Raw genomic sequence first — 25,596 nt, 5'->3', positions numbered from 1 at the left:
TTTCAGTTGGTTTAGGCTGGTTAGCTGCTGTCTTTACTCTCTCTTCCTGTTGATATATTGCATAGATTTTTGTAGGTGGTACTTATGGCTGGCGACACCCATTATTCACTAGCTGCAATGAATTATTCAGTAACAACAGTGAAACAAATGTAACGTAGTTACCTACAGTAGTATTTAGTGGGGAATGTGACTCTGGACCCACAGAGAGTCCTGAGTTTATGAACTTAAGTTCATTTGTACAAAGCTGTCATGGCTGTACCCCTTCAGCCATGTACATAGATATTCATATATCAGCTTCATTAGCTCATTCATTAATATATGCATATGATACAGAGTAGCTATGTGGGTTATACTTTGGTGAAGCATGTAGTGTTGGTGTTTTACAGCACATCTCCATCTTCAGTAACCAGTTTATCCTGGTCAGGGTCATGGTGGATCCAAAGAAGACATTCAGGAATACCCCCTTTATGGGATGGCAATCAATCACAGGAAACCATGCACATGCTGTACATGCATACCTAGGGACAATTAGCATAGCCAACCCAACTACCGACAAGTTTTTGGGAGGTAGGAGGAAACCAGAGAACCCAGATGAAACCCCTGCAGACGTGGAGGAAATGTGAAACCCAACATAGACAATAATCCAGGCTTAGGACTGAAGAGCAACGCTACACCATACTGCACCACAATAAAGGCTTTACTAAAGAAGCCAGATGAATGTCCTTGATTTTCTCCTCTTTTTAGTGGGTGTCATACTAATACAAGTCTGTTTCATATTTCAAATAGCTACATAAAATCCTGTGTGAGATTAATACAGTACAATCATAGTTCACAAAAATGACTCTAAAAATCCTAGACTGATTGAGAGATTGATATTCTGTGATCATCGTGCTTTGCTACATTTACATCATTTAAAAGACAAAAGTAATATTTCAGATTTGGTATTTGAATATATTTCTATATTTGTGTATGAACATACCATTATGTTTGAATAGATGATCCTGGAACAAAGCCTCCTGAGGCAGACACTCACGCTGCAGCTCTTCATTACGCTCATAATGTCTGTATCTTGGTGAAAATGAAATGTGTTGTTTGTCCAATATGAGACGCAATGTCGTGGCTTAAATGGTGGGACTGGATCAATTTGATGGGTTTCAGGTGCTCTGCTACTGCCACAGGACTTGAGATAAGGTAATAAATTGGAGTGTCAGAAAAAGAGACCTAGTCTGATAATTCACATGATACCAAGTTATCTAGGAAATGAGGTTTTGGATTTAATGTTACCTGCTGTCCAGTACCTTCTGCACATCATGTATCTATCACATGATTTAGACTGCTCAGCTCTGTGACACAGTAATGGTGTACTCAGTGGTAGATTGGCACATAAATTTTTTGTGCTAGTAAGTGAAAGGTTGTGACTTTAAATGTAGAGGTTAAAAAATAAAAAATAAAAACATGGGTAAACATTAGACAAGGGTCATCAACTGGCAGACTGCAGTTTGGATTGAGGATCCAGCGAAGTCAGAGGACTGAATCTGTTGTATTTTCTAAACGCATTTTTCCACTTTTCAACTGTCCAGTTTCTGTAACCTCAGATTCCTGTTCTTGGCTGTCAGGAGTGTCGATGTGGTCTTGTCGTGTTGTATCCCATCCGCATCAAGGTTTAATATTTGAATGTTGCGGATTCTGAGATACTCTTCTGCTCCCCACGGTTGTAAAGAGTGCTTATTTGAGTAACAATAGCCTTTCTGTCAGCTCAAACCAGTCTGGCCATTCTCCTCTGATTTCTCTTATCAAGGTGTTGCCACTCACTGGTTGTTTGGGGAGTTTTTTCCTGCACCATTCTGTGCAAATTCGATAGATTATTGTGTTTAAAAATCCCAGGAGATCAACAGTTTTTGCAATAGTCAAACCAGCTCATCTGGCACTAACAACATGGTCACGATTACTGAGATCACAATGTTTCCCCATTCTGATGTTTGATGTGACCATTAGGCATTGAGTTTTATATATATATATATATATATATATATATATATATATATATATATATATATACACTTGTCATTTTGCACAACAGTATCTATTAATTTAGTGTATACTTCTAACCCAAATAAACAAGCACAGAAAAAAAATCATTAAACAAAAACAGGAAAACCACAGACCTGGCAACCCTGGTCAATGCAGGTGGAAGTCATTCATTTAGAATAAGGGATTCATTTCAAAACAGTGATACGCACTGATGAAGCAAATTGACTAAGTTCTAGAAATGGTTGTTAAAAAAAACAACAACAACAACAAAAACAAGCCACATATAAAACCGATTATTATGCACACGTATGCATGTGTGTGCGTGATAAATAAGGTTAATCTAAAAAGAAAATTGTGTTCCAGCACAAGCTGTGTCTCCTCTCTGGCACCCCCTGTTGGTTAGCAGGCCTGTTGTGAGCGTCTCTGTTTCCAGGCTGTGCAGCTGAGATCCAATAACAAACCAGCTTTGACCATCTGACAGCAAGACTGTCAGCCTGGCAGCCGCATGGCTCCCCCTCCTTTCTCATTCCTCCTCCATCCCCTCTCCTCTGCCCTGCACCCCTGAGACACTGCCAGTACACAGACAAGTCCAGACTGCAGCTTTCCTTCCAGTCTTCCAGCCAGGCACTTACTTACCACATAACCCCATGCGCACATATACACCACACATATGGTAAGTACACAACCATGACCTAATCATGAATGAAAGAAGAATATGTGTAAGTGAAGTTAAGAAAAGCCAGGTTATCATCAGAAAGCAAAATGTTCCAATAGCGGGAGGACTGAGCTGTTCTTCTGTAGCCATGGAAACAGATGAATAGAGTTCCATAGTATTAATCATTATGTCATTTGTCAGTCTCTCTCTCTCTCTCTCTCTCTCTCTCTCTCTCTCTCTCTCTCTGTTTTTCTTTCTCTTTCTCTTACTTACAAGCACAAAGCCGGCCTCTGTGTTTATTGATAACTGAAATGGCTAAAATAATTACATTTGCATATGCACGATGTCTTACATCAACTGTATTATAATTATACTTATTATTATAATTATAATTATAATTTCCATTAATATGTCTAGTTTTTTTTTTATGAATCAATATTTTTCTGCTATTACTACGTACAGCAGAACAAGCAAACATTCCAATACATCCATAAGAGACTAATCAAGTGCTGGAATATTTATCCCTGCGATACTGATTACACATCACACCTTTCATCGTCTCAAATTCATAGTGGCTTCTCTGACTGTGTCCTTCTGTCCCTGGCATGTTCCACTGTGAGCTGCAGTGCGTGCAGTGCGTCAGCAGGGCAATAAAGCAGCGTTTCACTGCGCCGCTAAACAGACAGACTGTTGGCATGCTGCCTGCTCTCATAAAGCTGCCCAGTAGAGGAGAGCATTGCAGAGAGCACACGCTCCTATCTGAGGCTGTATTCTTGTGCCCTAAATCCCGGTTATGAGCACATGAACAGCTTTCCTAAGTCATAAACATGAGCAAAAACAGCCAGATATATGGTGTACTCCTGAGTAGCGAAGTATGGCAAGTGTTTGTACTGTAACTGACAGACATCTGACTGAACTACTGACTACTTTTGATTGATAAATAATATGAGATTATAACAGAATAACAGACTGAGAGATGGGCTTTTTGCAAAATACTCAAGATATGATGATGACATGGTTGTACTGTCATTGGTATGAGAGAGAGAGAGAGAGAGAGAGAGAGAGAGAGAGAGAGAGAGAGAGAGAGAGAGAGAGAGAGCATATGGAAGAATTCAGACATCCTGAGGCGTATCAGTGTTTCACTGGTGTAGGGGTGGTATGACTCCACTCTCACACTGAGCCACAACATGTGTCATTGAGGCTAAAGCATTTATGATGAAGCATAAGCAATATTAAGCAAAAGCTGATCCGTTCTAGAGTCACATTTTACATTTTGCCTAATTCAAATACACAAGACCAGGAATTAGATAGTGCTTTTCAGGGGAAAGAGTGCTGGATTGGCATCAAGCATCTTCCAAAATTTGGACAAAAGTACAGAATGTTTTTTGTTTTTTTAACAAATATTCTACAGCTTATGCAGTTTACAGAAAGTTTCTCTGGATGTCTTGTTAGCGGACTGTTTTGTTCAGCCTTTGATCATTTCCCAAATCTGTTAAGCTCCCTTGGATCAATGGTGTTCCTTCTATTGTTAGTTCAGTATTTATTTCTGTAACATTTCAGCAAAGCCGTGGGGTTAGAAATGAGATATTGGTGATGCCAAAACCCCATGCCAGACACAATTACGTTAATACTGCACATATTAACTGATGATTTCTTTGAATGCTAACAAAATACAGTTTAAAGTCAGTTAATGTAAAGCATTATCATATGTTTTGCTGGGGTTGATTAACAAGATGCAAGAAGTAAATGTATATGTACGAGGTATATGTATATGTATAAGTAAAAGTATATGTACAAAGGTGTAGTGGCTTAGTGGTTAGCATGTTTGCCTCCCACTTCTCAGGTTAGGGGTTCAAATCCCACCTCTGCCGTATGTGCGCAGAGCTTGCATGCTCTCCCTGTGCTCTCCAAAGACATGTGTTGTAGGCTGATTGGCTCTGTGATGGCTCCAGGCTCCCCCATGACCCTGTGTTGGCTATAAGTGGTATGGAAAATGGATGGATGGTACATGGTATTTGTGTGTTAATTATGAGAGGTGCTAATAATCATAATGAAGGAATAACAAAAAAAATAGGACCTTCTCTCAAATCACTTGGGTCAGTTAGAATGATTATTTTTGCCAAATATATAAGGACCTTCTATGCTTACAATATTTGTACTTATACCACAGAGCTGTTTAATACTTGATTCGGATTGGCTGACAGACGTTCTAAGGTGTGCAGTTATTTTCAGTTAATGCACAGCTAAAGTAGTTCCAGGCAGGTCTTGACCGCATTACAGTTCCATATGAAAAAACATTAGCCTACTGTCCACCACAGCGCACAGATGTAACAACAAACAAAATGTTAGACAAATTTGATTGTCCAGAAGTAAGTAAGAAATAATTGACAACAGGCCATTGATTTATTAGAAAAAGTACCCCCGAGGTGGTAATGAGACCATGACATGATGTGGAGGCTTGAGCCAATGATATACAGTTATTGGAGAGAGAGAGAGAGAGAGAGCAAGAAAAGAGAAAGAGAGAGTGCAAGCGAGCACATGTGATTGCAGAAATTAGAGAGAAAACGTGTTAACAAGTATCAGTATTTATTTATTCATTGTATTATCTGCAGTGAAAAAAATGAAAAACCCTGTGAACAAGTAATCCTATCGATATTTATTTATTTATTCTATTTTTATATTATCAGCATGAAACAAAAAAAACTGTGAATCTCTCTCTCTCTCTCTCTCTCTCTCTCTCTCTCTCTCTCTCTCTCTCTCTCTCTCTCTCTCTCTCTCTCTCTCTCTCTCTCTCTCTCTCTCTCTCTCTCTCTCTCTCTCTCTCTCTCTCTCTCTCTCTCTCTCTCTAATAACTGCATATCAATGGCTCAAGCCTCTGTTACTAGGTCTAAAATGACATTTTGGCAATTAGCAACAGACGCTTGAGATGGGATGCGTAATAAATTCATTCCACACACAAGAGTGTTTTAAGGACAAAGACCTGACAAATGTCTTAAAATAAAACATATGAACAATGTCTTGAGGTGTGGTAACCGTGGTATAAGTGGAATACTTGATGCCAGACCAACTCCACTTAACATCATGGCCGCATTACTATTATTATTTTTCGAGTAATTCAGCAGCCTGTCGTCAATTCTTCCTTACATACTGTATATATTCTCTGCAGCATGTTCTCTATCTTCTATGCTACTGAGTATACTGCTGTGTACATCATTAAACACCTCTCCAGAGCCAGCAGTTAGATCACAGCCTGAGGGTTGCTGTAGGGACGAGGAATCGAGTCACATGACCTTGCTGATTAGCGAGAAAGGGACTCACATGACCTTGATGGTCAGGGCTCACCTGTCGACTAGAGAACTTGATAGGAAACATGGCTTCAAAGAAGAGAGGGGATTGTACACTGGTCCTCTTGATACTCTTTGACAGAGAGGAAAAGGATGAAAGAGAGCTTGTCTAACGCTGACACTGTGAACCGCTGTGCTGATGCTGTAGGCTGTGTGCATGTGTGGTTTATGCAGTTTATGTTATTTCACCAGACAAACCCATCTCAAAATGTGTTACATCAAGATTTGAGTTTTCCAGTTACATTTAAGACAGTTCTAAAGTAAGTCATTTTCTTCACATCGTATTGACCTATTCATGAGTATCAACGGTTCACTCAACAGGCAAAATAAGCAGCCTTTCTCCATAATTGAGCATAACACAAACCCTTAAACAATATTGTGTACCACTGGCCACATGGTAACTAGCCTCCAAGGACACAATTAGACAGAGCCATGGAGAGCAGGAGAGATAGCGTGAAGGAGAGGCAAAATTTCTATAGCTCTGTGGGAAATACTGTATATTACCCATACCATTTCACACACATTTTATACTCAGTTCATATTTCCAAAACCACATTCATCTTTTACACACTACATTTTTACAATGAATTTTAAATCACCTGTAGTGTCAAATGATACAGACTCGGGCAGGCTATGATAACAGCTTTATGCGCAATCGTGATATCTGATAACATCATGACCCGGAACACTTGGTATCTTGAACCAAATGAACATTGTCGAAAGATATCACGCCAGCTCACTGCTTGCCAAACAGAATCCTGTTCAATTAATATTAACACAGAGGTAATTTCCGCAGATGAGACTGAGAGCGTGTATGTATCCTCTGAATCAACAGAGGCTAGGTTAATCACAGGAGCAGGAATAATAGGACGTTTATGATGAGGAAAAGCTGTGTAAAAAACGCTGTGGAATATTTCGCACAGATATTAGATCAGATGGGATGTTTGATGTTTGCTCTATGATTCATTCTTTCTTTCTTTCTTTAATACTCATTCATTTGGAGGATAAATGAATAAATGCGTAGCTATGTAGACAATGTATTGCGCTTTTGGGCTAAATGTTAGACTATGATGTTATTTAAAGAATAACATTTAAACGTGCTGATCTATACTTCAGTCTGAAATGGGATATGTCTGTTGATGTGGTATTCTATAACGGCAGCACTGATAATGTATAACAGAAAAACATCAGTGTTGATATGGTGAAGCTTTCTGTAAGGTGACATTTATTGAACATTTAAGGAATGAGTCTCTAGTGTCCATGCTTTGTAAAAGTCAGAGATAAAGCTGTTCGTTTAAGACTTTTTTTTTTTTTTTTTTTGCCTTATTAACTTCAAGAAAGAGAAAAAAAAGAGGCTGGAGAGGGAATGACTGTTTATAACTCCTATGATGTAAGTGATAACAGGAACTAACTAGACTAGCAGATGTTCCACATCATTAAAAGTAACCATAAATGGATAAAAGTATGGCGTCGTTGTTTAATAAATAAAAGAATGTAATGCTTTGCATATTGCTGTGGTATAAGAGAAAGAAAACCCTTATAGAAAAATAATCAACTAACAGCAACTCCAGTCCACACGCATCGAGCTGCATTACACCACCCTATCACTGATTTATTTTCCTATAACTACAAACTCTGTCAAGCTTTATTCCTTACATATAATATTCTTACCTACGCTAGTTCATACTGCTAAGTTGTGCTTTTAATAAGACTGTATCCCTCTGAGGAATTGTGCTGTGGTGTGTGGTTTCCACAACAGTATGTGTACATGTGTCTGCACGCACATTTGTGTATGCCTATATATGTCTGCAGTCACTGGGGTAGCAGATGGAGGATGATGGAGACTAATCCCACTCCATCCCACGCCATTTGGAGTGTGTGTCTTGTGTAACACAGGGCCGGGGAAGGCAGAGTGGTCTTAATGAGGTATCAGGAATGATAGCTTGTCCTTGACTCAACAAGGATGTATGGTAGCAGGGACACATTGTTTGTGAAAAGAAAATAAGCTGCATTGCATGGACAAGTGAGCTTATACTTAAAAGACCAGGAAACAGTTATACTGTATATACAGTGCCCTTCACTAATATTGGCACCCTTGGTAAATATGAGCAAAGAAGGCTGTGAAAAATTGTCGTTATTGTTTAACCTTTTGATCTTTTGTTAAAAAATATTCACAAAAATACTCTGCTCTCATGGATATATATTTATATATGTTATATAGATATATTTATATATGTTAAATATAGGTGTGCATCAATTATTGGCACCCCTATGAATTCATATGAGAAAAATATATTTGAGGTATATTGAGCGTCACAAAATGGGAAGCGGCTATAAGAAAATAGCACAAGCATTGAAAATGCCCATTTCCACCATCAGGGCAATAATTAAGAAGTTCCAGTCAACTGATAATGTTATGAATCAACCTGGAAGAGGACGTGTGTCTGTATTGTCTCAATGCACTGTGAAGAGGATGGTTCGAGTGGCCAAAAATTCTCCAAGGATCACAGCAGGAGACTTGCAGATGTTAGTTGTGTCTTGGGGTCAGAAATTCTCCAAAACTACAATCTGAATTCACCTACATCACCACAAGTTGTTTGGAAGAGTTTCAAGAAAAAACCTCTACTCTCATCCAAAAACAAACTCAAGCATCTTCAGTTTGATAGACACTACTGGACCTTCAAATGGGATCGGGTTCTATGGTCAGATGTCAGATGAAACCAAAATAGAGCTTTTTGGCAATACACGCCAGAGGTGGTTTTGGCGCATAAGGTAGCCATAAATATACATATATACATATATACACACACACATATATATATATATATATATATATATATATATATATATATATATATATATATATATATATATATATATATATATATATATATATATATCAGTGTAATTCAATAATATATAACAGTAATTCAGTGTGTGTGTGTGTACTTAGCACATAGATTCAAATGCAGGAGCCCAATTATCTCTCTTTGCGTGTGTACAAGAGGGCAGGGAAGGTAATTATGGTAGTAAAGATACTCCTAGTCATCACGTGACAGCAGCCTGGTAAAAAGTCATCTGTGCCTGTGCTTCACAGAGAAAGCAAGCAGATGGGAATTCTGATTAAACCTGGGTTATGACGAAGCATTAGATTAAAGAATGGCAGCAATAAAAAGTCTTTTTCAGCTTCCGTAACAAAGGGTGTAATCCGAGACATAATGCACCACACGTTCCTATTTGCATATTTAAACATGTGTGATATTCAGGGTTAGATTCTTAGTTTAATGACGCATTTAGCTTCTAATAAATCAGTTCTGGCAGCTCCCGGGTGCTGCCGCAAGCACTGCAGTACTGCCACTTTGAAGTCCCTCCTTTTGAAGTGGAGTTTAGAGTCTGAAATAAGCAGCAGTGAGCAGGAGGAGGAGGACGATCCAGAGAGACTTGTCTCCCTGTGGCAGGCGGATCGGAGAGCTGCTCAGGCTTGAGCAGCTAGACCTCATTTGAAGCCCTACTGGGAACACAGAGGCCACACTGGCTCTCAACTCCCTCACCTATCCTGATTACAGCAAGTGCACGTATTCAGCTACATGCTGGGAAAGGTACGAAGGGACTGTGTAAATGTCACTACTGTATTCCACAGAGTTTATATTTTACGTTTATATGAGTTTATACACTCACCATCCACTTCATTAGGAATGCCTGCACATTCATGTATCTAATCAGCCAATCATGTGGCAGCAGCGTAATGCAAAAAGCATGCAGATACAGGTCAAGAGCTTCAGTTAATGTTCACAACAAACATCAGAATGAAGAAAAAGTGTGATCACTGTCACTTTGTTTGTGGCATGGATATTGGTACCAGATGGGCTTGTTTGAGTATTTCTGAAACTGCTGATCTCCTAGGATTTTCACACACAACACAGAGTTTACACAGAATGGTGCAAAAAAAAAAAAAAAAAAAAAACATTGAGTGAGCGACAGTTCTGTGAGTGAAAGCGCTTTGTTGATCAGAGAGGTCAGAGGAAAATGGCCAGATTGATACGAGCTGCCAGGAAGGATATAGTAACTCATATAAGCACTCTTTACAACCCTGGTGAGCAGAAAAGCATCTCAGCATGCACAAAACATTGTACCCTGAGGTGGATGGGCAGAAGACTAGAGCAGAAGATTAGGACAGTCTTCAACTGTCCAGTTTAAGTCAGTCGGTGCCCATGATAGCCTCAGATGCTTTTCTTGGCTGACAGGAGAGGAACCTGATGTGACCTTCTGCTGTTGTAGCCCATCCTCCTCAAGGTTTGATGTGTCGTGCATTCTGAAATGCTTTTCTGCTCACCACGGTTGTAAAGTGTGATTATATGCATTACTATAGACTTCCTGTCAGCTCATACTAGTCTGGTCGTTCTCCTCTACTCTATCTCATCAGTAAGATGTTTCAGCCTGCAGGTCCTCCACACACGATGTTTTTTGTTTTTGCACCATTCTGTGTAAACTCTAGAGAATGTTTGTGCGTGAAAATCCCAGGAGATCAGCAGTTTCAGAAATACTCAAACCAGCCCATCTGGCACCAGCAACCATGCTGAAACCACGTTTACAGTCACAGAGATCACCCACCCCCAGTCATTGTCATCTTAAAATTCATACAAACTTCTAAACATCATGTCTTTTGCCCAGACTCTTCTCTTCTCTTCTCTTCTTGTTCCACATATCTTTGTTTGTTTAGTTCACAACATTGCAATTAGTTTGCAACTGTTTGCATTTATTGTCTCACTGACTCATTACATCACATGCTTGAGCACTCATAGGTAGCTCTGTCTGGGATTGTTACTGTACAGGTTTTCTGTCTTACACCTTACATGGCTGTAGAAACTTTACATAATTTGTTCATCATTACTAGTTTGATTGACACTGAGCAATCTTCTATTTTATTATAGTGTCAGAGATGCTTCCAGATAGTGATGAGAGGCACAGGTCAACATTCTCATGTTCCCATGTTCCCTCTGTTATTACTTTTGTAGGTGATGGAAAACTGTTGTCATGGGGTTGATGACTTTCTTTCTCCCTCTCTCTTTCTTTCCCCTACTCTCATCCCTTTGGCTGACAATGAGTGAGCACTCCATTTCCTCCACTATGTCTCCATAAGTCTCTTCTTTCCAGTCTGAATAGGAACCACAGAGACTCTCTGTCATTTTTCGCTTCCACTGAGGGACTCTACACTTCGTTGCCCATGTCCCCTTGTCTCTGTGTCTCTGCAGACACCCTGTCAGTCGCCCTTTCCAGTCTGTGATGAACAATTACATTAGAGGACTAATGCGCTGAGAAATGACGGCAGCGTCCAATAAGCAGTACTGCTCGGCCCATTGGCAGTTGCCTGGCAACCTCACACAACGCAGCTTGTCTCTCTACAGCAAAGATTTGAAATGATGAATGTTCCGGAGTTTTGTTATCCTTGTATTTAGCATATCGGTATAACGTGGTGTACAGGACATGTTCGTACATTTTCAGTGTTCAGGACTGTCCGATTGTTACATATTTAGAAAATAAATTCAATAATTCTTGAAGAGTTCCTTGTATAGTTAGTGGTTCTTATCTTTCTAAAAGGGATTTGCTTGGAACCCTTTCTTTGAAATAGTCAGCTGTAGGGCTCTACATGGAACCTTTAACCTAAAAGAACAACCGAAGAACCCTTGAGGCTTATAAATGTAATCTTTTTGCTTAGAGAGTAGAGGTGATGATACACTATATGGCCACACCTGATCATCACACCCATATTTGCCCATTCCAAAACCCTGGCCGTTAACACAAAATCGGTCCCCCCATTTGCTGTAATAATAAGCTCCACTCTTCTGGGAAGGATTTCCACTAGATTTTGAAAAATGGTTGTAGAGATTTATGCACACCCAGCTGCGAGAGTGATGGTGAAATCAGGTGCTGATGTCAAGTGAGAAGACCTGGTGCGCATTCCAGTTCATTCCAGTAGTGATGGGGTTGAGGTCAGGGCTCAGGGCAGACCACTTGAATTCTTCCACATTGACCTGGGCAAACCATGTCTTTATGGAGCTCTGTGCACAGGGGCATTGTCATGATGAAACATGTTTAGGCCCCTTAGTTCCAGTAAAGGGGAACTGTAATGCTATAGCACACAAAGACACAATTTTGTGGCAACAGTTTGAGGAAGAACCACATATGTCTGTGATGGTCGGATGTCCACATACTTTTGGCCACACAGTGTATCCATTAGTATTCCACACTGTTAGGAAAAGGGTTACTGGCTTTCTAAAGAGGTTCTACTTGAAACTATGTCTGAAGAGGAGATTTTCTGTTGTAGGGTTATACATAGATCTTTTAAGCATTCCCTCTTTTTCGATGAACTTTATAACAGTAATACTGTATACCAGTAATCTGCACACTCCAAGAAGTCTAAAATTAGACCCAAGTGTTCGCCCATCATATACGATTCCAAATACAACTCTTTTAAAAGGAAAGGAAACTTATCCTGTCGAAAGAACCTTTTAAACACCTTTTAAAGAGTGTGTCAATATTTTATGCTTATTATCATGTTACTGATATGAGATGGCCAGTCTGTTTATTAAACACTGTAACTAAGTTTGTAAGGTATGACACAGTACTTTGCATATATGCTTTAGTATATACATCAGTGTTCTCTGCTGAACAATGTGCGTCCTGCTGTCTAGAAGCATGTATTTTCCAATTTTTTGTGAAGTCCCATAAATGCTCACAGAATCAAAGTTGCCTTTTGTTAATCAGTTGATTGCTCGAGACCGTGAGCAATAGCACTGACTTTCAAACTCCTTTGTGCAGTCTATCAGTTTGTGAGTTTTATTGGTCCTTGTTTTGAACTGTTTAGACAAGGAGCAGATAAAAGGCTGGCTAGGATAAAAGGCTCTGTACATCATTCCAAACTGGAAAGAATCACTAGAGCTGAAGGGTGCCACTGTGTGTCTGCAACTAAGTGCATTTTTGAGGAGGCACTGCATCCATGGCATACTGAAAAGTTTTTAAAGTGGGACAGCAAGGAGTTTGTTGGAGTCTGACTGCCTTTGGAGTGTGTGTACAGAGGAAAACCCAGTTACTCACTTCACATACTTCCTTCACGACACAATGCAGCACTGACCTATTTTCCACTGCAGACCAGTCTGTTGTACGTAAATACATCAGACAATCAATGTCTGACCAAGTCGTATTGTTTATCAGCTTTACTTTTCTGGCATCCTGCAGTGCTAATTGGCTTATTATCATGGGCTTTTGGAGAGACCAGCAAGCGTTATCCCCCCTGGGGAAATCACATGACCTGTTTCTATAGTGTTCCACCATTAAACCATTGAATGTACCGTTAAGTCATTATACCATTGAATGTAAACGGTTAAGGGTCTACAAAGCGCTCATTCACCCATTCACACACACACACACACACTCACACAGCCTTGAAAGGTGCTAGCTTGCCATCGGGAGCAACTTGGGGTTCAGTGTCTTGCCCAAGGATACATGTGGGCCGGAAATCGAACTGCCAACACTACGATTAGTGGACATCCCACTCTACCACCTGAGCCACAGCCGCCTATCGAGCATGTCCTCCCAGTCTCCTGTGACAGTGGTGTGGGAGGTGAGAGGTCTGAACACAGCGCTTAATTAACGAGTGCCATGTGTAGCCATGAATACCACAGACATTATAGGTATTAATTACTCCATCTTCATGCATACTTCAGTTTCATAAAAAGGAAAGGGAATAGAGTAGAGTTTTTAGTCTGAACAATTCATGTTAATCCTAAATGCTCCTATAATATTATTATTAAATAATTTGCTTTTCATGTTATGAAAGAGGCACAGCAGGACCGTGAGCTTGCTGCTTTGCCTGTGAAACCATGGACTCTTATGTGGTATGTGGTGTTATTGCACTTGTGGTGGCAATTCTCACTGTATACCCTTCTCCATTCTGTATCTCTGCAGGCAGACCCTCAGGGGCGAGATATGGCTATCCGGCCCTTCCTGGAGCACTGTGAGAACACACATATGACCATTTGGCTTGGGATTGTCTATGCCTACAAAGGCCTCCTTATGGTAAGTGAAAGAAAATATGCATAAATATTTCTCTCCCATCTACTACCTTAGTATTTTAGGAATATTAGGAAGATAATAAATCAGGGCTTTTTGTTCTTGGTTCCAGGAACCTGTTTAGTTCTTGTTCTAGGAGTGTATCCACATCCACACACACAAATCTAAGAATAGAACAGAGGCTGAAATGTTATGCATGAAGGAGCAGTGAAAGATCCTTCTTCAAGTTTTCCCAGCCTAGTTAGACATCACTGGAGGAGACTCCATGCTGTTATTCTCTTAGGCTTGGACATCTGACCATCACACCCCTATATGCATGTTAAACATCCTATTCTAGAGTTTGCTCCCCCTTTGGTGTTAGAATAACTTCTGCTCTACTGGGAAGGCTTTCCACTAGATTTTGGAACATGTGGGGATTTGTGCCCCCTCTGCCACAAGAGCATTAGTGAAGTCAGGAACTAATGCTGGGAAAGAAGGCCTGGGTTACATTCAGTGATTCCACTTTATCTCAAAATTGATCAGTTGGGTTGAAGTCGGGGCTCTGTGCAGCCCACTCAGTTTCTTCCATTCCAACCTTAAACTAAGCAAATTATGTGCTTATAAACTGTCTGTCTTTTTTTAAATGTAAAATCTAAATTAATAAGGAAAACCAAAAATAAAACTCTTATAAATGTAAACTGGTATGTTACACTTGAATAAATGATGACAAGGTTTGTTTTCAGGCCACTATTACAATTAACCTTTGCGAGGCAAGGCAGTAGAAAGCTCCAGAAAAAAGTAATACAACAAGTTGGCTAATTGGCCATAGCATTATATTCAAAGCAGTAATTGTTGCATTCTGGGATAAAAAAGTAAATAAAAGCTGCTCTGTCTGTGTGATCTGTAGAAATAAATTACCGTTTTTAGTCTATTTACTCTAATTTTGTGTGTGTGTGTGAGAGAGAGAGAGACAGCGAGAGAGAACACCACTTAGTCTTTTCATGTTTTGCTGCTGTGGAGTCATAACCAAGCCACACATCCCTATCATCACTAACTGAATAGGAATGCTCTGCCATCGCCCTTCTTCCAACACACTCACAAGCACATACGCACACTCACCTGTCTATGATTTAAATCTTATGCACGGTGTTGAATCAGATGGCTCTGCTAAATTAACAGCTTCATTTAATTAAGTTTAAACATGTGTTTTAATTACAGATTTCTCAGAAAAGTTGGACAGGTGTTATTAAACCTGCCTTTAAAATTATTACATTAAGGAAGTCGGAATCAGTTCATCTGTATGATTCATAGTGCTGTCTGAAAGCCTCAGGCAGAACCATCTAATTAACTATACAACAGAGTTATAGCCAAGACCATCTCAGTCAAAACCATCAGGAGTATGGATAACGGGATCGAGATGACTTTCAGTTTGCACTTTGTAGCTACATTGGCGCTGAAGGGCCACGATAGAAGACTAGCTACACTAGCATTGTGGGGAAAAAAACAAGCTAAAGTTAGCTTGCACTGTCAAAAATGTAGTTAACTGGCTAGGTTGCAAATGTCAACCAATGGAAACGAACATTAGATCGCTAAAATGTTAACTGTTTAGGAATAACAATCATACCTTTCTGTTATTGTAAGCTGGCTAGCTAGTTAGCATTTGGCTACGAGTCTCTGTAGATAGCTGAAGTGGCATGTGTCATTCAATAAAAACTCTTTATGGTTTACAAATCCAACCCGTATTACGGATGAAGATGCCGACACTGCCACACTGATTTTGCTTTAGAAAAATTATAATGAAATATAGACAGCACAGTGATGCAGTGGATAGTGTTGCCACCTAACAGCTCCAGAGTCCCTGGTTTGATCCTGAGCTCTAGATACTGTTTGTGCTGGGTTTATGTGCACATGTCCTTCAAATTCTTTGGCTTCCTTCTACTTTCCAAAGATATGCTGGATTGACAGCCCTAATTTGCTCCTAGGTGTGAATGAATGTGTGAGTGTGTGTAGTGCCCTGTGATAGACTGACGTCCCATCCAGGGTCTATTCCTACCTTGTTCCCAGTATTCCTGGGATAGGCTCTGGATCCACCACAAACCTGAATAGGATAAAGCACTGAAGATGAATGAATGAATGAATGATTAAAATTCATGCATACACAACAGAAAACAATATAAATTGAGGTGCATTTTTATTAGGTACTATACAGGTGGTACTATGTAGCCAATAGACTGGGAACTTGGTGTATGTTGAATTGTCTTACTGTGTCTCAGAGCATGGCTGTAATACACTACATCACTCAGACACATGTTTAACATAATGTTCTCATTGGGGATTTGTCTGGAGGTGCATCAATGACGGGTTATCCTAGGTGAGTATTTAACTATGTATTTGTCAGTCCTGTCAAAATAAACCATTTGCTGTACATAAAAACGAGTATCAGGAAGTAATCAATTTGTGTGTTAAGTGCTTCTTATTGCAAGTGTCTGCAGTGTCTTTTAGCAACAAGCATACTCAGTGCAATGCTGTATTTGTATCTGGAGTGATGTGTTTGTTAAATTGCTGCTAATAGCCATGAGCAGCGCTTTTGATTTGATAAACTCTGGCACTTAACCTTAGCAGAACCATCAAAGCAGCATCTGATACAATCAAAGCAAGAACATTATCAAAAATGACTGCAGTGTTCAGATCTCATGTGGTTATGTAATCTCCCATTCTGCTCCTTATTGTTGTAGTTGTTTGGTTGTTTCCTGGCCTGGGAGACGAGGAATGTCAGTATCCCTGCTCTGAATGATAGCAAGTACATCGGGATGAGTGTGTACAATGTGGGAATCATGTGCATCATCGGTGCAGCTGTGTCCTTCCTGACGCGGGACCAGCCGAATGTGCAGTTCTGCATCGTAGCCCTGGTCATTATTTTCTGCAGCACTATCACACTCTGCTTGGTGTTTGTGCCAAAGGTGAGGAAATTAGCTGTTCCACCATGATAAGTTGGACACCAAGTCATTTACTAGAGTGGATGAAAAACATTGGATCCTTAAAAGCTACAATTTTCAGAACAACATTACTAGAGACAGCACAGCCATTTATTTTCAGTGCACTAAAAGAAACATCTGGACCTGTAAACAGTGCTGTAAAAATCTCCAATGTTTTGGCTTAAAGCGGAATAAGACAGCTGTGTTGGAAAACACTGATTTCAAATGGTGGCTTTAATGTACTTTAACTAGCGTTCTCATCATGTACCAAAATGGAAGGCAAATCTCTTTTTTCCATCTCTCCAGCTTATCACAATGAGGACAAACCCAGACGCGGCCACCCAGAACCGACGGCTGAAGTTCACTCAGAACCAGAAAAAGGAAGATTCAAAGACATCCACATCAGTGACCAGTGTTAACCAGACAAACACGTCCCGCCTGGATGGCCTGCAAGCAGACAACCACCGCCTCAGGATGCGGATCACAGAGGTAGGGCATATGACCAAGAAACATTTCCACTGCTCCACCTTGCTAATGACCTTCTAGCATCCTAAAATTCAAAGACGTCAATGCTGAGTAATTGTACTATGGCCTATTTTTGTATTTAGTTGGATAAGGAGTTAGAGGAGGTGACCATGCAGCTTCAGGACACGCCAGAGAAGACCCCCTATATCAAACAGAACCACTACCAGGACGTCAACAACATCCTGAGCATACGCAACTTCACAGATGGCAAAGGTGGGAGGAGCTTATCTAATGTTTCTCATTACAAACAAATGCAACTTATTGCAGCCAGGGGCCCACCATGCTTAGAAATAAAGGTACCCAACTGTACTTTTCCTTTTCACTAGGGTGGTACCATGAAGGAGGCATGTTTTATAACTTTAGTATGTATATTTTACCTGGATATCATATGTCCTAAAAGTACAAAACAATTACCTGCGATGGTACCACCCCAGCAACAAGGAAAAAGTACAGATTGATACCTTAAAATCTGAGAGCTGTACTTCAAAATAAATAAATAAATAAATAAATAAATAAATAAATAAATAAAATAAAATAAAATAAAATAAAAAACACTACAGACTCCTCCAGAACAGGTTTTAATTATTCAGATATTTAGCTCCTTATTCCAATGTGCACAATAATATTTTGCCTATTTATTGGAGCCATACTTTTTTTTCATTTTATACAACAGAACACATTAGGTCTACATTGATGTTAATTATAGACTACTTGTTATTGAGTTATTGAGGATTGGATTAAAGGATTCAATTGAAGTGACCAAATGAACAGACTAATAAGTATAAGAATTAAATAAATATAATAACTCACATAGTGGTGTGTTGTGATGTCCAGGACACAATGGCTATGCTTCATGCAGGGGGTCCCTGGTCCCCACTTTGAGAAGCAATGAACTCAAAGCATCGCAGCACAAACATCCTGGCTGCATGGTAGAGCAAGCAACACAATGAACAATTTCTCTACCTGCTTATGTTGCTTCTGGCAAACTGGTCCCTGATCTAATTAGAAATGTGTATGGATTTGAACGAACAATGCTAATGCGACTGGGTTTTCTTCACTTTTCATACAGATGAAGTCATAAGAAAAATACACTAATCCCTGACGGAGGACTGAAAGACTTAACCTGAGATACTTTTATCTAACACCAGCCCTAAACTTAACCTCTGTATCTTTAATATGACTTGTCATGCAGATTGCTAAGAAAGTGTGAGACCGTGACATTATTCATCTGTCCATCACAGGCATTTTGATCAGATGTAACTGGCATCATGATTTATTCATTTTGATTCAGCAAGTTTATTGATTGTTTCTCATTTCAATACGTTGATATTATTTTACTTTTAATATGATCAGCTCCATTCCAAATAAGGTTTCTCCCCTTAGATATAATCAGAGTTTAAATATTTTAATATTATATGGCTTAAATGAATAATGAGACATTTTAGGTGTAATACAATTATGAATATGATTTAAAAATATATTGTTCTGTCCTTCCTTTCATTTCTATAGATGGTGAGAAAACCGTTTTGAAGAATCATCTGGAGCAGAAACCACAAGCACTGAGGGGATCCATGGATCCTTCTAGAATAAGCAGAGGCCCGCTAGAGGACATAAACTCACCAGAACAGTTAGTGCTTTAAGTGCTTCATTCACATAATAAGTGCATTTCTATGTGTTTAAAGAGAAATGAAACAATTTGATGCTGAAATTAACCCAGCGATAGAAGGAACGAGAACAAGAGGGCGAGCAAGAGAGGTACAGAGAGAAGAGAGAAATAGGTTATGTAACCTGTGATTTACAACAAGCGATGGAGGCAGTGAGGCCTGAAAATAGACAGAAGAGCAGGAGAGGAATACTCAGCTATTCCCAGTGCCCGTGAATGCCTGATCATACGGGGGAGGGAGCTCACACTGTGCTCACCTTTTCATCAGCAGATTGACACACACACACACAGTTACACTTTCAGACTGTTCTCCAGGGTCCATATGCAGAATGAGAATTTCTATACACTGCTCTGCAGCATGTAATTGCTATATTTTAACTCGGGCTTTTCCCGTCTGGTCACATTTACCGGATCAAAACAGAGATGCATTTATTTGATACAGTGTTCTGTCTGTGTGGGTTTCCTTTGGGTTCTCCAGTTTCTTCCTAACTCCCAAAAATATGGTGGTAGGTGGATTGGCTATGCTAAATTGCCACTAGATATAAATGAGTGCGTGAACACGTGTGCATTATGCCCTGTGATAGATTGACTTCCCATCCAGGTTGCACAGCTCTGGATTCGCCGTGACCCTGACCAGGATAAAGTGGATACCAGAGATTAATATCTGGGGTGATGCATGTACAAAATGCTTAATCGATACTGGATCGGATTTAATATATTTTTAATTCACTGATGTATGTTATGCCATTGTCTAAATGCATGTCACTATTCAGAATCAGTTTAGTTATTGTGAGGATGTTGTTCTCATGTTCCCAGTCCTCAAAACACAAAAGTATACCTACCATTTAAGACACCTTTACTATCGAGCAGGATTCACATTTGTTCTCTTCAGAAACATATCTTGCTAGCCATGTGCAACCCATAAGAACTTATCAGAGAGGTAATTATACGAGTAAGTACTTACTTAAGAATTTACTGTCAAAGTGTTTATGGTCATTGCTGTGCTTGACTATGCATGACAGCGTAACAGCCATAGTGATAGCTTGGAACAAAAAAAATTGACAGCATTTTAGAGGTGAGCCATGCTGAAATAATAAGCACAGGAAAGAAAAGTAGGAAGGAGGACACGTTCCTCTGAGCAGCGTTAATGTATAAAAACACAAAGTACAAAGAGAATTCGATGGTAGAATACTAAATTCTCAAATGAACAAATTGTGATAAAAGAAAACATTACTTTTTAGAAAATGTGCACAGTCACAAAGCATCAGAAATCCTTAATCATTTATTCACATTCAGTAATCGCTTTATCCTGCTCAGGGTTTGTGGAGGATCCGGGGCCTAGTCTGGGAACAATGGGTGTGAGGCAGAAATAAATCCTGGATGGGACACCATACGAGCACACAATCACACCCACGGCAATTTAGGCACATACTGGAAAGTTTTTGGGAGATGGGAAGAAACAGAGAACGTGAAATCCAGTCAAACACGCAAACATGCAAAATACATACGGAGAGTAAGCTGAGTTTGGGAATCAGTGACCATGAAGCTACGAAGTGCTGATGCTAAACACTGCACCACTGTGCTGCCCAATCTTAAACAACAATGTCTCATACAACTGTTCAAATGGGCAGTGTTTACAAGCCTTAGCTCTGTGATGACTGACAGAAGAATCAAAAGAGTCAACATCCCCCCAAAAAAGCAGAACATGGGAGAATGAGCAGGGGAAGCACGGACAAGCAGACAAATACAATGTGTATCAATAATAAATCTTCAGAAAATAAAGTCTCAGATATAAAGAATGTTACTGCAACTGCACAGAAGAGCCATATTAAACATGAGAACTGCTAAAATAGATTTGCAAACGATGTACAAGGAGAAAAGCTTGGCCTATATTTTATATATATATACACACACATTATACATACACACATAATACATACATACACACATAATATATATATATATATATATATATATATATATATATATATATATATATATATATATATATATATATATATATATATATACACACACACACACACACAGTCATGTGAAAATATAAGTATACCCCATGGAAATTGCCAGCTTTATTGACATATTTGAACAAAACCACAAGGAAAATGTGCTTTTTTTCCGTTATTTGTTCAACAGACATATCAATATATTTGAGAATTCTTTTGTGGAAAAATTAAGTACATGCTTGGCCTCAGAAGCTAGCATTGCCCGCTGTAGCAGAAATAACTTCTTGTAGGCGTTTTGCATAATTGTCCACCAGTCTCTGACATTGGCTTTCTGGAATTTTTTACCCCTCCTCCATGCAATATTCTTTCAGTTGCAAGACGTTTGAGGGTTTTCTTGCATGTACTGCCCGTTTCAAATCCCCCCCAAAATATTTCAATGGAATTCAAATCCGGTCTTTGACTAGGCCATTCCATGACCCTCTATTTCTTCTTTTTGAGCCATTCCTTGGTGGATTTGATAGTGTGCTTAGGATCCTTATCCTGTTGAAAGTTTGAAAGACAGATGGCCTCATACTATCTTCAAGCTCTCTTTGATATGATGCAGAATTCATAGATGAATCAATGAATGCAAGCTGTCCAGTCCCTGAAGGAGTGAAGCAACCCCAAACCATAACATTTCCACCCCCGTGCTTCACAGTTGGTATGAGGTGCTTTTCCTGAAAAGCTGTCTTTGGTCTACACCAAATGTGTCTGCTGTTGCTGTGGCCAAACAACTCTATCTTTGATTCATCTGTCCAGAGCATATTATTCCAAAAGGCCTGGTCTTTGCCTATATGCTCATTGGCCAACTGTAGTCTTGCAGTGGTATTTTCCTGGCACGCCTCCCATGCAGGTCAAATTTTTGCAGTCTCTTTCTGATTGTCGAAGCGTGTACTTTGACCCAAAAGTTGCAAGACTTATTAGCAGATCCTGTGATGAAATTTTGGGGTTCTTGGAGACTTCTTTTTGCATCAGAAAATGACTACAATTTGTCAGTTTTGTGTGTCATTTGATAGAGTGTATCAACTTCATTAATAGGCACTGTTTCAAAGAGGATCAAATGTTTGCTTGTCCAACTATGTAAAATAAAGACAACAATTTCTATGGGGTGTATTTATTTTTTCACATGACTTTCACATGAGCAAGAAAGAGAGAGAGAGAGAGACATACATTTCCCTACAGATTATATAAGTACAGTATGCATGCAAAAGAAGGCACATCATCATTCACAGCCATCACAGCCAAGCCCATTCTATTAAAACAGCACCTTAATTTAATCATAAATCTTACAGACATGTCAGAAAGCGGTGTTTCAGTGTTAATTTATGTAACTGGCATTTTGATTATGTAGTTACCGTGACAGCACGTTCCTCTCTAGGGTTATAGGGTGAGAACTGATACTGTGTGCAGATATGAAATGTACTTTATGTCAGGGGATGTGAGGAGAAGGAGTGCAGTGGATTAGGGGGCTGTGCAGGAGAAGGCTGTTTCTCTATACTCACAATGTGTGTAATGGCTTTCTGAAGATCACAGATACATATTTTACACCTGGAACTTATCTGTTCTTTACAAACTGTCATTTGCCATTCCAGTACAGCCTTGGGCTCACATTTATGTAAATAACTTATGGTGTTACCTATGATCCAGTATAAAAAATAAAATCAGAGTAGAAAAAAATACTGACACAAGTTTTGTCAGAAAATAAGTAAGTACAGGACAAAATGAACGTCCATAGGAGGATACCACAGTTCTGGATTTATAGTTGCTCAGTAGTTCCTGTTTAGTCTTTCTACATTGGTAATATAAACATAAGTTAAATGTGATTAATAAGCTTACATAAAGGAGCAACATAGGAGCAAAATTAACCCTGCTCTTTGAGGGAAGGGATGGCATACTCTATCTCCTGCCAATCAGAGATACTAGCCCATGGTGACCATCTGTAAGCTTATGTGTGTGGAAGAGGGCAAATAGAGCTATCCTCCGAGTTTGCAGCATGATTAGCAGCTCTAAAAAATTTTGTGGATGGCTTTATGTGTCTTAGAGGAAGCATGTGTTAGCCTTCACCCTCCAGCTGCTGCATGACAGTGGAGAGATGACTACTGGAAGGGAATTGGCATGTGATGAAATTGGGGAGAAAATGGGGAAAATGCAAAATGCATGCATTCTAAGTTAGAGTGTTTGTCTAAAGTGCATCATCTTTTCTGGGATGCATTGCTTGATCTATTTGATTATAAATTTCACCAGTGAAATCTGTGTGCTCTGTCCACAGCATACAGCGCAGGCTGTCTTTGCAGCTGCCCATCTTGCACCATGCCTACTTACCCTCCATAGGAGGGGTGGACGCCAGCTGCAGTCCTAACAGCAGCCCGGCCTCAAGTCCCCGCCACAGACACATGCCCCCCTCCTACAGGGTCATGGTCTCTGGCCTGTGAGTCCTACCACAGCTCTGCGCTCTGAGGAACAGATCTCCGTTTGAAATCCAACAGACTGAGCCACATCAGCAATGAACGGAAGTGTGCGAGTGACCTGGGGGGGGTCCTCCTCGTACATACATCCACTACCCTCCACCCATCTACGTCTACGTCAGAACAAAACTGATCCTTCAGGCTGTGAGGGGGTTTGGGGGGGAGGGATGGGTGGGAGGGGGTGGGGGGCATCATGTCATCCGGTCAACCTCACACATCCACAGTGCCCACCAAGATCTGCATTTCACCTTCTACTCTTTCCCCGTATCGGTCTCCATCGCCCAGACAACTACAGATGCAACAGGGGATGCCAGCTGAGCTAGCCTTATCAACTTTCATGGGTGTTTTCTAAAATCTCCCTGTTTTTGGACCCTTTGTCAACTCATTAGACTTTAGTAGCTCCCAACAGTGGCCATCCAGAAGCACCCTGTTCAGCACTCGAACAAACACCATGGTACACACGAGAGCAAGCTGTCATCATGCCAGGAAAAAATTATTTGGGGTAAGGCTGGGCACTCCTGAAAACGGCCTCTGAAGATCTTAGAAAACAGTTTGGTGCAGCTTTCCTGACACTGATTAGGTGTACACATGGTGTAAAAAAAAAAAAAAAAAAAAAAAGTGTTAGCTTGTTGCTCGTACAACTGGCTCACAGGGAAAGCGAGCCAGTTGCAGTTTCTGCTAACCTTAACAAGCAAACATCACAGCACACCAGTGGCCAGGGCTTTTTCCATAAAAAGTTCCTCTGTTGATTGATCGTAATGGTAGATTTGGAGCAAATATCTAAAATGACACCAACCTGAACTGGCTATCTGGTCAATAAACTGATCACTAAGGGCAGTTAGAGGCAGGGACACTGTTGTCAAGCAAGTGAGGCCTCATGATATCCTTAGACCAGACAAGTAGCTCTCTGGAAAACCCTGTATGAGTGTTAACACTCATATGGAAGTGCAGGAGGAACAAATACAGAAGTTGGCGAGATCTGTAAGAGCCCGAGGTCCAGTCTTCCATTTTATCAGAGTGTGTGGGCCTATAGTCAAAAATAAATAGTTGATAGATCATTCCTCTGTGGGTTAAGCAGTGCCCCATAAATGGCCTTTGGCACACAAATAGTCATCTCTTGATGTGATCCATTAATGGCTCCAAACAGAATTGACATCAGAGATGTAGACAGTATTAAGTGAATAAAGTGTCTTTATGGAATGCTCTTTAATCAACGCAAAGTGATGTACACATCGTAATGGAGAAATAAAGCAGTTCGATTCGCTGCACAATAATAAGTGAATTGGTCACATCGGTGTAACCTCATTGCAGAGTTTTTCTCCTGATCACAGCAAGTCAAACATCTTCACCAACCTTGTTGTAGCTTGAGCCAAAACAGGACCTGGATGGAGTTGCACATCATTCACACACATCGAGGACTCTATCACAAGCCTGAGGTGCAGGAGGAATTTCTGCTGCCGTCACCCAAGTGGCACTGGGAAACACATTACCTGGCACTTAGCAACAGTGAACATACCTCATAGTTGCTATAGAAATGTAACTGTGTGCTGTGAACTTTGCACAAATGTCTCACAGATATAGAGTGTCTAGCTGTTGTCATATTTTTTGTAAACCTATATCAAGACAACAAAAGAATTGTATTCGAAATGCAAAATATTGGAATAAGCTAAGTATCACCATTCTCGAGAACAATTTCCTTTCTGCAGATATTTCACCGTCGGTGTCTTGGATTCCGTTATTTTTTTGTTTGTTGTTTTTTTGTTGCGTTTGTTGAATGCCGTGCCTGTGATCTTGTACTTGGAGCCAGATGGACACTATAGTGCTGATCGGTCAGATTCATATAACTAACTATTTGATAATGTAACACATCCTGACTGACTTTCATA

General features: G+C 40.0%; 1 protein-coding gene across 1 annotated transcript in view; it reads left to right on the top strand.

The window, feature by feature from the left end:
* gabbr2 (gamma-aminobutyric acid (GABA) B receptor, 2) overlaps positions 1–23,876 on the top strand; it is a 199,646-nt gene extending 175,770 nt beyond the window's left edge. The window contains exons 14-19 of the mRNA XM_017454005.3: positions 13,996–14,106; positions 16,815–17,039; positions 17,361–17,543; positions 17,663–17,792; positions 19,089–19,206; positions 23,515–23,876. Coding sequence (XP_017309494.1) covers positions 13,996–14,106; positions 16,815–17,039; positions 17,361–17,543; positions 17,663–17,792; positions 19,089–19,206; positions 23,515–23,677 — 930 coding nt within the window. The 3' untranslated portion in view covers positions 23,678–23,876. The remainder of the gene's footprint in view (positions 1–13,995; positions 14,107–16,814; positions 17,040–17,360; positions 17,544–17,662; positions 17,793–19,088; positions 19,207–23,514) is intronic.
* Positions 23,877–25,596: the final 1,720 nt, after the last annotated feature.

This window comes from Ictalurus punctatus, chromosome 24 (assembly GCF_001660625.3).
Source record: "Ictalurus punctatus breed USDA103 chromosome 24, Coco_2.0, whole genome shotgun sequence".
Taxonomy (NCBI): Eukaryota; Metazoa; Chordata; class Actinopteri; order Siluriformes; family Ictaluridae; genus Ictalurus; species Ictalurus punctatus.
The sequence above is the reverse complement of the archived record's forward strand: the minus strand, read 5'-3'. Positions and strand labels throughout refer to the sequence as shown.